This window comes from Cottoperca gobio, chromosome 7, assembly GCF_900634415.1.
Source record: "Cottoperca gobio chromosome 7, fCotGob3.1, whole genome shotgun sequence".
NCBI lineage: Eukaryota > Metazoa > Chordata > Actinopteri > Perciformes > Bovichtidae > Cottoperca > Cottoperca gobio.
The window spans coordinates 359,430-372,546 of record NC_041361.1 but is presented as its reverse complement, the minus strand read 5'-3'; the positions used below and the strand labels follow the sequence as shown (position 1 = coordinate 372,546).

The 13,117-nt window shown below is 37.0% G+C and overlaps 1 protein-coding gene across 1 annotated transcript in view; it reads left to right on the top strand.

Moving 5' to 3' along the window:
• LOC115010412 (potassium voltage-gated channel subfamily D member 1-like) overlaps nucleotides 1-4,668 on the top strand; it is a 21,326-nt gene extending 16,658 nt beyond the window's left edge. Inside the window, exons 4-6 of the mRNA XM_029434938.1 lie at nucleotides 1,193-1,282; nucleotides 2,116-2,366; nucleotides 3,343-4,668. Of these exons, the coding sequence (XP_029290798.1) occupies nucleotides 1,193-1,282; nucleotides 2,116-2,366; nucleotides 3,343-3,550 (549 nt within the window). The 3' untranslated portion in view covers nucleotides 3,551-4,668. The remainder of the gene's footprint in view (nucleotides 1-1,192; nucleotides 1,283-2,115; nucleotides 2,367-3,342) is intronic.
• Nucleotides 4,669-13,117: the final 8,449 nt, after the last annotated feature.

Genomic DNA, 13,117 nt, shown 5'->3' with positions numbered 1-13,117 from the left:
CACTCAATTGCACACACACACACACACACACACTCACACGCGCACACACACTTAATCCCTCTCCAGTGCTCAGAAAAAGGGATGACTTGGATTTACAGAGTGCATAATGAGGGTGCGGAGGAAGAGGAGTGGAGAGGTTACAGCAGAAGAGAGAGGAGAATAAGACGATGACGAGGAGATCAATGGTGCAGAACGAGGAGAGGAAGAGGAGGATCAGACTTCCTGTTCGTGTAATCTGAAGAAATAAATACTTTATACTGAGAGTTTGTTCTGAAACGTTATTTCAGAAACAAAAAGAAGAGATAAGGTGTGTGGTGAAGAAAGAAGTCGAGATTAAAATGAGGGAGGAGAGATTTAAAGAATGTTTTATCTTCAGTATTCTTCAGAGGAAATTAAAGGTTTCAGTGAAGTTAAAATGCAGACGGGTTCTCAGGTTTTATTCCAAAGTATTTGAAATAAGATATGTTTCCTTTAGTTCTGTCTTAATAACAAGTGTAGACGTTACCGACTATGTGCACCTGGTGAAAAATGAATTAGGTTTCTCCAGAGGAAAGACCGTGGGGTCATTAAAATCTAAAACGTATTCATCCTCCAGGGAGAAGGAATGTGTTCAACCTTTAATGACAGTTTGACTGAAATGATGGCGTGAAACCAACATGTTAAACTACTTCAATGTCCATTTGTATGCAGACGATACAATTGTATACGTTCCAACCCAGACTCCACTCTTCTTCAGTCTTCCTCTGACGCTTAACATTTATCACTTCTTAATCATGAACTTGTTTTAAATGCAGATGAGAACAAGTCCATGGTGTTCTCCACATGCACCAGTCTCTGACTGTCCTGCCATAGTTCCCATATCACTCCGACAAATACGGAGGAATCTGTCAAATAAAAATAACATAACACTGTGAAAACAAACCTAACGTGACTTTGCCACGACAATAAAGACATTTAAATTCTGTAAGAAGAGAGGGCCTTGGAGTGTCTACATGTAACTTCATCCAAAGAGCCACGCAAACAAACTGTCCAGGAAGCGATCCAACTTTTAATTCAAGATTCATATTTAACATTTGGCTGAAAACAAACTAGGCTTCATGTAATATCATGTGTTGTGTTGTTGTCAGCAAAACATAGAGGTTGTAGTTCATTTTTAAAACTAATTTGTGTTTGTATTTCTGTGTGTGTTCAGGACAATAACAGCACGGCTCTGTATGTGAAGAACAGATCAGCGTTCGAGCATCAACACAACCACCTTCTGCACTGTCTGGAGAAGACGACGGTGAGGACTCAACACGTCTCACCAATCACTTCCTTTACAGACAGATCTCACGTTTACATCTGCTTTCACATTTTTAGACACGAGCACAGTTTAAAATTACCTTCAGGATGTCTTTATCTTTGCATGAAGCTTTAATATTCACTGAATTTAACACAATTACCTCATTAAATTGTTTAATTGATCTTGGAAACAGATGGCCAAGGTACTGATCAGGTTTTCTTTTTATCTCTCTGTTATTCGGCCCTGTGGGAAGTTTTTATTATGAACTTGAGCTACAGGAAGTATTATGAGGACATATTATGAGGACATACTCTAGTGCAGGGGTCTTCAACGTTTTTCAGGCCACACCCCCAAACTGGTGTAGCGTGGTGCAGGGACCCCCTACTGTATATATTGCATAGAAGAGGCTTGAAGAGGTCAGTGCAATTTTTTTAAATTGCTTTATCTACAAACAATTTTGCGACCCCCCTGCAGTACCTCCACGGACCCCCTGGGGTCAGCTTTAATCTACCTCTAAATCTGTCAGATTTTTATTTTTATAATAACATTATTTATTTCCCCTTAATACGATTATAATTTCCATTATTTTATTTAAAATACTTACTATCATAATGTTTTCTGTTTGTTTTTTCTCTAGTTATTTAAAGTTGGAGAAACTAAAAGTCTAATTTTTATCTCTTCTGGAACTTTTAATCAACCTTCATTAAGCAGTTTGTCATAGAATTTAAATGTTATTGAATTTTAAACTCTTATTATTTATGTTGTTAAAAGTTGAAATTGAAAGCAAAACCTTTAAATCTTCTAATCATGTAACTGACCTCCTCTCCTCACAGAACCACGAGTTCACAAACGAGATGAACTACAGCGAGCTGTGTATGACGGAGTCGGTGGGCTACAAGACCAGTCGCAGCACCTCCCTGTCCAGCCAGCAGGGGGCGCAGAACAACTCCACCGGCTGCTGCCCCCGCCGGGCCAGGAGGAGAGCCGCCATGCGACTGGCTAACTCCACGGTGTCCGTCAGCCGGGGGAGCGTCCAGGAGCTGGACACCCTGCACTTCAAAACCACCTCCATACCACCACAAACGTAAACAGATGATAATTATTGACGACCAAAACATGAACATAAAGATGCACATACGAATAGTTCAAATGCTGTGGAGCTACTTTCTTTTTTTTTATGGATAGTTGCCGATAAAGATATTCTACACTATTATTATTAGTTATACTGTTCATTTCCATTATCTCACCGTTATAATGTCCAGAAGTCGACGTTTATTGAAAAAAGATCGATGTAATCATTTCCAAACTTTCTTAACATGTTTTTAATCTAACTAAATATTCTGCGTCGATCCATATTTGTTGGCGTTCAGGCTTTAAAAAACAACATTTTCACTCCTGCTTGCTGCACGCAAAGGGAGAAACGCACCTGTTTTAATGTGGCGGTCTAACAGCCGCATAAATAACATTCATATAACCAAAATAACAAAAGAATGACATTGGGTCCAGCCCTAAACTGTACACAAACATACATCAGAGACACAAAGATAAACTATGCTCTGATAAACAAACTGAAACACACAAATAGATTGAGATATAAACTGGTCATGAGATTAAATAAAAAAGAGAAGAACAGAGGTCCAAACACAGAGCCCTGATGGACTCCCTGATGTTGTTTAACCATTGAAAACACACTTTGTTCTTTCAAGGCTTGAACTTACTTCATACCTACTTTAACAGTTAAATAAACATATTTTAAAACATTTTTAATACTTTTTACAGAGTTGATGGCTCGTCAAACTTAATCTGTGAAGTGAGTTCTGCGGCGGGGCTTCAGTTTGCTTGTGTGAATCTGACTTCACCAGTTGTACAAACTTCAGCTGTAAAACATCAAGTGGTACATGACGTAGTTTTATTCAAGCCTCAGGATGAGCACGAATAATTTGCCTGAGTTTGCGACATCCTAAGAAGATGTGCATCATTCACGCCCACTCGCATCTTTCTAGTTTTTATTGCTAGTGTCTGTTTTTCTCATTTTCGTTTGGTGTGTTTGTTTCTCTCAGTCGTTCCAGTCTGAACGCCCAGATTTGCGACCTGAAGCTGAACTGCGGGGAACAAGACTTCACCGCTGCCATCATCAGCATCCCCACACCGCCCGCCAACTCGCCTGACGAGAGCCTCCCCCCGTCGCCCGCCCCCATCCTCGGCATCCTGCGCAACACCCGGGCCACCGCCTACACCCAGGACACCGTCAAAATCTCCTCCTTATAACCTCCGCCCGCGACCTCCCACTAGACACCCGCCCCGCCGCCCCACCAGCCAACCTCCCCATGAACTCTGCACTTCATTTGAACCTCTGATCCTGAACCCAGGGCACTGACAGCTGAGATTTCGGGGACAAAACACGGATACTTTGAGTACCGCTGGTTGCTTTCACTTCCTCTCACATGTGTTGTGGATTATTGGAGGCACAATGGTTTACCATTAGGGAGACGACTCAAAACGGCAGCTGGGAAGTCGAGCAGAAATCAAATGCAAGGAATTTGAAAAGGAACACAAATGTGTTCTTTCCTGAGTCTTAAGAATCCCGACCGCATTTTACCCCTGAACAGTTTTGACCCTTTGAATCTCGTTGCACAAACCCCCGGAGGGTTCATCCAATGGAAAAGATGCCAAGACTCCCAAAGAAGAGACATTCAGCACCCAAAACCAACGGTTGGTTGGTTTCATTGGGTCGACTTTGTGTGCCACTAAACATAATGCTTTAGAGAAGGGTTACAAGATGGCTGCCGAGGACGAAGGTCTAAACTCTGGCTTATTTCAAAAGAGAAGTTGACGTGTCGGCAGTGAATCTGAGGGACTGCCGCCTGTCGGAGGATCATTTAGACTCGTCCGTGATTGGAAAAAAGACGAACTGTAGACAACCAAACAACCCTCAGCGGCTCCTGTGGCTACAACCTTTTTGATTCCTTTGGATGTTGGTTGTTGTGGCGGCTATCGGGCCGATATAACTCAAAAAAGAAACATACGTGTTTTTGCTTTATTCAAACCAGGATGGCTTCTTTCCTTTACAGCGACAGACCTTCGAGCCTGATTACAGTGAAAACAATGCTCAGTTGAGTGAAGTGTTGGACCTCTTTTGCTTGAAATGTGCAGGTTGTAGGTTTAAACTCCAACAAGACGTCTTCGAAGAGGATGAAGAATGGATCTTAAATCAAATGGAGTTCGGGAGTAAAGATGGATGATCTCTTCACTGGCTTTAATTCAGCAGCTGAAGCCGCTTCGGGTCACCTTTGAAGGAAAGTAAAAGAACTCTCAAGCTTTTATCAGAATCCAGCTGCGAGATGTGAAAGAACCGTCATCCAGAAGCCGCTGCAACGCGTGAATCTAACACTCGAACTCAACTGGGTTTGACTGACGAGTGCTGTTCACACTGAGCCGAACCGGTCTTCTAAACGGGACTACAGAGAGGAGAGCGTTTGTTCTGGACGCGCTCAGCTTCACACTGACGTCCAGACTGGGAACGAAAGCCTTTTACTTTTCAAAATATGCAACATTACAACAAGCAGGAAAATAGCATCAACAAATGAACATAATAATAACAATAATAATATGTGTGTTATAAAACAGGGAACTTAATGTAACTAAGAAATCCATTTGTTCTGTGATCCTTTGAGAAGGAAACACAACAAGGACTCTGCAATAGATTTAAATGGGGAAGGAAAACGCAACGCCGGAAGCTCTGCTGGGGGGGGGGGGGTGAAGGTGAAGATCCTCCTGCAGATGTTTCAACGTCCCTGAAGTCGTGTTTATGGTTGATGCTCCATCTTTAGCGTCAGCATTGTTTTATAATAACTCCTTAAATCTGAAGACCTGCTCGTGCAAAATATGCAAAAAGATTAAATGTAATTATATCTACACAAATGATTATACTAAGTGTTGCTGTTGCGTTAGTATTAGCACAATATGGCTGTTCACTTTTAAATAACAAAACCTACTAAATATGTTTTTTTACGTTGGCTAAATTGACATGTTTTTTATTCCCGGTGCCTCCACTAATGAATGGAAGGATTATCGTTACCAGAAAGATAAACGTAACAAGGAGACGGCTGCTCTTTTATCTCCCCCTCCAAACATGAGGAGAACCCTCGACCAGTGGGACAATCTCCCCGAAGCAAACGCTGAGATCAGTAAATAATCTGAGATGAACGAGTTTCTGCTGCTGGACCGGAAAGTATCTGAACTCCGCTTCATATGACCGGACACTTGATGGACGATAACGACGTGAAACATGTTAAATCAGTTCGTCTCAGTCGACTGTCTTCCGTCAGCCGGTGAAGTCCTTTCCAAATCAGATCCTTTGCATTAAACTCAACTTTGATGAACTTGAACGTGCACATCTGCGCCGCTGCCCAATAACAAGCCCTTCAGCACAAAGCAGTACAATTCATTTCAGTGAAATTGTCGCCATATAGAGCAAAACATCTGTTCACCTGCAAATCACTATGAATTGTTACTTATTTTAATATTAGTTTGTCAGCTGGAGCTGCTTATGGTTCGCAGGTGAAACGCTGTTTACATTCAAACTGGATTACGAACTGGTAGAACAGTTTAAATTCTTTGGATTATAACCTTAATTTAAAAGCATTTTTATGACCATAAATCCTTCCGTACATTAAAGTGTTGTATTTAAAAGTTAGACTTTACTTCGGCCTTCGACCCTCTGCAGTAAACACTGAGAGACTGAGATGCATTGTGTGGAGCACACGCAGCGTGTGTGTGTGTGTGTGCAGGTGGTGTCTCCTGCACACACACACACGTCCCCTCTGTGCACACGCCTCTCGTCACACGTGTTTTCGGCGCAGCGTTTTCCTCGACCATCCAGAAGTGTGAGTGAGAGACAGGAGACAAAGACGTACATACTGTAACATATTTTGTATCATAAACTTTCACCTGCATCTTCCAATCAAACCCTCGAACCAAAAAAAAAAAAAAGTTTAAAAAAAGTTAGAGATGAAAGTCGTCGGGTATCTGACGACGTTCCTCGTGCATGAGCCTCGTGCGGTAGAAGTAGCACTACTGATCATAGGACTTTATCATATCAGAGAAACACACATCGGGGGAATCATCCGTTATTTAGCATGACGACTCTTTATTTTCTCTCCTGCCATCGGTTTGTTTTCCTCATCCCCCCCCCCCCCCGTCCGTCCGTCCGTACCCCCCGTCCGGAACTTTTCAAGACGAGTGTTTGCACCACGAGACGTGTACGTTAGAAAAACAAGAAGAAATCAAACAGATTATATAAATGAATTTCAAAAATAAAAACATCATTCAGGCATGTTCCTCGCCAGAATGCAAAGTGTACGTGTGCGTGCGCGTGTGTGTGTGTGTGTGTGTGCGTGTATGATGAGCAGTCACAAATATGCATGGATACCGTTATAGGTATTTTATCTGTTTTCTCCTGCAGTTCAAAGAGACAGAGAGGAGACGAGCACATCGTCTGTTCACTGGACGGTATTTGATTTAAACTCTTTGTCACAGTTTCATTTATTAAATACGTTTTCTGTCTTCATGTTTTCATAAAAAAAATATTGTTTGGAGAAAGTAGATCCAGAGCCAATAAAGCTTATTTTAATATTTTAATTCACAAAGTTAATCGTAGCATCTTAAAGCCATGACGTTTGATTTGATTACTATGTTTGATCCATACTCAGAATTATAATTGGTCATCTTGGCGTCATGTGACAAGTTGTTTTGGGGGATGCAGCTACATTTTGTATTTTCAGGGACGGGGGATTTACAACTGGAGATCAATGTGAAAGCAGACGACGCTAAAATCATATGAATCATAACTCCGAGTGTTGATCCTTCCAGTCTTGGTTTTAAAATGTTATTTATGAAACTCCAGATGTTGTCGGCCCCAGCGGCAGATTTAAAGAGTAACTTAACACTGAATCCACTTTAAGTAAAGATAGTTATAATAATGTTTCTGAGCCTTTAAAGCAAAGCCGTGTGTGTACGGGTTACAGGTTACACACGTCGACCACTTTCAATTATTCACAAGAAGAAGAAGAAAACTGAAGTCCCATCCTGCTGATACCTGTGCGACCCCTTCGATCTATCTAAAGACCCCTTTTAGAGGCGGGAACCACAACTTTAATGCACGGTCTTGATTTAAGAAGTGTAAGATAACTTATTTTCAATGCACAGATGCAGATCTCCCAGGATGTCGTGCATTTCTGTGACGAAGACTAAATGAAATTGTTATTTGTATTTATTTATCGGCTCAACAGTCTCGTCCTGCTTTAGAAGACCGTCCTGGTGTCAGCGAGGAGAAAACACAGAACGTGTCTAATAACACACAAGTGTTAAGTTTGTTAAAAATTAAATTAGATGCATAACACAGAGAATTGTTTTAAAAGAGGAAAACTGATCTCTGATGCTCAGAATTCATCCAAATCGCTCGTTTTACACAAACTTCCTGCTTCACTGTTCGGGTTAATTGTGCAGTTCATCAGTTGTTCTGCACTTATTGTTTGCATTGAGTATAATATGAAATATCCATCAATGATGTCACTTACAGTTTACTCAATGAGAGAAACCAGGAAGTGAAGTTGCTCTTAAACTGTCCAACAGCTGTTTTTTATTATTAAATGTTTCATCTGCAGAGTTTAATTCCTCAAATCCAACAAACTGCATTTGCCTGACAGCTCGTCCTGCTGAGGAGACGAGAGAGAAATAAAATAATAAAATGGGAGTTCTGATGATCTGCTGACGAGTCGAACAGTTGTTGGTCCAGTGAACGGATGAAGTGACGTCTCAGAACGAGTGAGCGGTGAATGAATGAAGGAGAAAACAGCTTTAAAGCACAGAGGTGTATATTCCATTCCACTAATAAAGAAACAGAAACGTGAACCTGATGGTGTCGCCTCCTTTTCTGCACATGTACTGATGAAAGCTTCTTCCAGAAACACTTCGTCTGCTCGTCTTCGGGCCGTCCAGGAGTTAGCAGCTGTGGATCAATAATAACATCGGGATCAAAGTATTTATATTTATAATGATGAACACATGAAGTAGGATTTGGATTCAGTAGACATTAATGCTGCAGCGACCTCTAGTGGCCAGGATGTAAATGACATTATTATTACCTGTCATTTAGCTTCTTTTAAAAACATTTTTACATTTTGATTGCAAAATAAACGAGAGGTTACAGACACATATATTTAAATATGATTCACTTAAGAGATTTAGAGTAATACATTGTACTGGCTTTGAACCCTTAAATGTAATGTATTTTATTTATATAGTCTTTCATAAGTGTCCATGGTATTCTTTAAAATCAATTAAAAAGGAATAATAATAATAATAATAATAATAATAATAATAATAATAATATAATCAACAAATAAATGATGATTAAGATAAAACTTTATGGATCATTGGGGCGAATTTCAGAATAAAATATATAATTGGATTATAATTATTAATGTGTTCATCGCTTGGGAGTAAAACACAACGTTTCTCTGAGATGTGAAGGATAATAAAATATCAGTAAATAATAAAGTACCTCAGAATTGTAAATAAAGTAAGTGCATGACTGTTCCCATTTCTCTACACTGGTTTAATACTTTTACTTCAGTAAATAATCGAATCAAATAGAGAAAATAATTAAATTAGCTGCGATGTTTTCAGTCGCGCAATGAATCCTGGGAGACCAGGTGTGCCTCTACCTGCGGTGACCGCTCTCCTTCATCACTCTCTCTGGTCTCTTTGATGTTTCCAGTCGTCAGTTTCCTCCTTCAGAACCGCGCCGCAGTCCGGTTCTTCCTCCGGTGTGAACGCGTTTAATCCGGTTCAGAGCGCGACCCGGAACCAGCAGCGACACCCAGAGTTACAAACTAACTTTAAAATCACTCAAAGCTGGTTATTTATCGCCACGTTCGTGCCCGTACCTGACAGACCGAGACACCTGTCGCTGCTCACCTGTCGTCGCCATGTTCGCGCGACAGTAATGGCAGCAGAGCGCGAGACTCACCGCGAGGAAACACGAGAGGATCTGCGGGGAAGACGGAATATTAAATAAAACAAAATAAAAAAGGGACAAACAAAACTTTTAAGGAACATGGATTTAATGGATTCAGGAGAGAAGTTCAACCCGAGACAGGTGAGTTCATTACCTGTGATATTAACCCTCCGTGACGTCACAGTTTCACCTGAGATAAACAACAGAAACCGAGCAGAGTTTCTGTTTAAAATACACGAGATGAACTTATTAATATTAATATGTGCAGCAGATTTTAAATAATATAATGTGGGTTTCTATTTTCTGAACTGGTTTCCACAGCAGGCTGCACTGGTTTCAATGGTTTTACGATTACTAGTCCATATAATGTTTATCATGATGGTTTACATTAATACATAAAATGCCTCAGGACATAAAACATCAATCAGACACACAGACATGTTGGATTTAACTACATAAATGTATTTAAAGTCATAGAAAGTAGAGATTTTAAATCATCTGAAGTGGGTTTCTGTTGTCTGTACTGGTTCCCCAGCAGGCTGTACTGGTTTTAATGGTTGTGTATGATTTGTAATGATGAAGGTGAAGCTGCTTTATTCCCTGAGCATATTTCATGACGAAGAAACTCGATGTTCTTTACACTTAAAAGAATAAAGACGCATAAAAAACTTCAGGAATGTGCAACTGTGTTAAAGCAATAAATACAATAAAAACATATTTATACAAATGCGTATTCTATAATGTATCATGATCAAACACACAAACATAAAATAAACTTTTTTAAATGATTATTATGAATTAATCAAAATAAAGATTATACTTTTTATTTGCTCATTTTGTCAATAATTATAACAAACTGAAACTGTTAGTCGATTAATTTACTAATTGAGAAAATAATTAAAGTATTAATAATCAAATAACAGTGGTGGAAAGTAACTAAGTACATTTACTCAAAGTACCCGGTGCATTAAGTAATTAAAAGCTCCAATAACTTAATATATTATTCTGAAATGGGCCGTCTGCATAATGAGTACTTTCACTTTTGGGACTTTAAGTATTTCTTAATACTGTTGTACTTTTTGTATTTGTGACAAATGAAAGTAAAAGCAATTTATCAAACAAAACGAGTCGCTGCTTCTAACGTGAATATTTCCTCAGTTTCATGTCAATAACTAGACGGAAAATATTTTGGTTTCTAAATGTTTCATTTATAAAAAAGAAATTCTGTAATTATGTAACACTTGAACAGTTTAAAAAAAATACAACAATAACTAAGATTATCTAAGATTATCTTTTGACGACTCTTAATGTACATTTCTATAAACTAAAAAAGAAAAGTTTGCATCTCACAGAACAGAAATATCCTATCCTGAGGGATACAAAGACTGGACTGTGACTTTACCACAGACTATACTATGACCTTTTATTACTTTTTACCACAGACTATACTATGACTTTTTATTACTTTTTACAACATACTATACTATGACTTTTTATTACTTTTTACAACATACTATACTATGACTTTTATTACTTTTTACAACATACTATACTATGACTTTTTATTACTTTTTACAACATACTATACTATGACTTTTTATTACTTTTACCACAGACTATACTATGACTTTTTATTACTTTTTACAACATACTATACTATGACTTTTTTATTACTTTTACAAACATACTATACTATGACTTTTTATTACTTTTTACCACAGACTATACTATGATTTTATTACTTTTTACAACAGACTATACTATGACCTTTTATGACTTTTTACAACATACTATACTATGACTTTTTATTACTTTTTACCACAGACTATACTATGACTTTTTATTACTTTTTACCACAGACTATACTATGACTTTTTATTACTTTTTACAACATACTATGACTTTTTATTACTTTTTACAACATACTATACTATGACTTTTTATTACTTTTTACAACATACTATACTATGACTTTTTATTACTTTTTACCACAGACTATACTATGACTTTTTATTACTTTTTACAACATACTATACTATGACTTTTTATTACTTTTTACCACAGACTATACTATGACTTTTATTACTTTTTACAACAGACTATACTATGACTTTTTATGACTTTTTACAACATACTATACTATGACTTTTTATTACTTTTTACCACAGACTATACTATGACTTTTTATTACTTTTTACAACAGACTATACTATGACTTTTTATGACTTTTTACAACAGACTATACTATGACCTTTTATGACTTTTTACAACAGACTATACTATGACTTTTTATGACTTTTTACAACATACTATACTATGACTTTTTATTACTTTTTACAACATACTATACTATGACTTTTTATTACTTTTTACAACATACTATACTATGACTTTTTATTACTTTTACAACAGACTATACTATGACTTTTTATTACTTTTTACAACATACTATACTATGACTTTTTATGACTTTTTACAACATACTATACTATGACTTTTTATTACTTTTTACCACAGACTATACTATGACCTTTTATTACTTTTTACCACAGACTATACTATGACTTTTTATGACTTTTTACAACATACTATACTATGACTTTTTATTACTTTTTACAACATACTATACTATGACTTTTTATTACTTTTTACAACAGACTATACTATGACTTTTTATTACTTTTTACAACATACTATACTATGACTTTTTATGACTTTTTACACATACTATACTATGACTTTTTATTACTTTTTACCACAGACTATACTATGACCTTTTATTACTTTTTACAACATACTATACTATGACTTTTTATGACTTTTTACAACATACTATACTATGACCTTTTATTACTTTTTACAACATACTATACTATGACTTTTTATTACTTTTTACAACAGACTATACTATGACTTTTTATTACTTTTTACAACATACTATACTATGACTTTTATGACTTTTTACAACATACTATACTATGACTTTTTATTACTTTTTACCACAGACTATACTATGACCTTTTATTACTTTTTACAACATACTATACTATGACTTTTTATGACTTTTACAACATACTATACTATGACTTTTTACGACAGATTATGACTTTTTTACCACATGGTATACTATGACTTTTTATGACCTTTTTTTGACTTTTTACAACTTTCTTCAACATTTTATGACTTTTTACCATGACAGTCACTGACTTTTTGTGACTTTTTACGACATACTGACTTTTTATGACTTTTAACGACATACTGACTTTTTATGACTTTTTACGGCATACTGACTTTTTATGACTTTTTAGGGCAGACTATAGTATGACTTCCACACATTCACTGTAAATAAGAGCAAATCTATTTGTACAAAACCTTTCAACAAGGTGAGGTTCCCTTTCTGATTTACTGTCCTGTCTACGAGGGACATAAGAAATGTACTTTCTACTAAAATTACCTCCATTTATCTTGATTTCTTTTGGCTGGATGACTATGAAAAACTTGAGTCGTGCTTTGGAAGGAAACTTTTTATTTGCAGATTGTATTTGCAAAGCTCGGGAGAGAGAACCAGATATTCTGTTTCAGACCGAACATTCAAATACATTTTGTAATGAAATGAAACGTTGGACCGATGCGGAGTATTTGTTGTGTCTTTGTGTGCATGACACGAAAATGAAGGTGTGTGTGTGTGTGTGTGAGAGATAGATATCTTTATATATCTTTATATCTATCTTAATATATATATATATCTATCTTAATATATATATATATCTATCTTAATAAATATATATATATATATATATATATATAGATATATA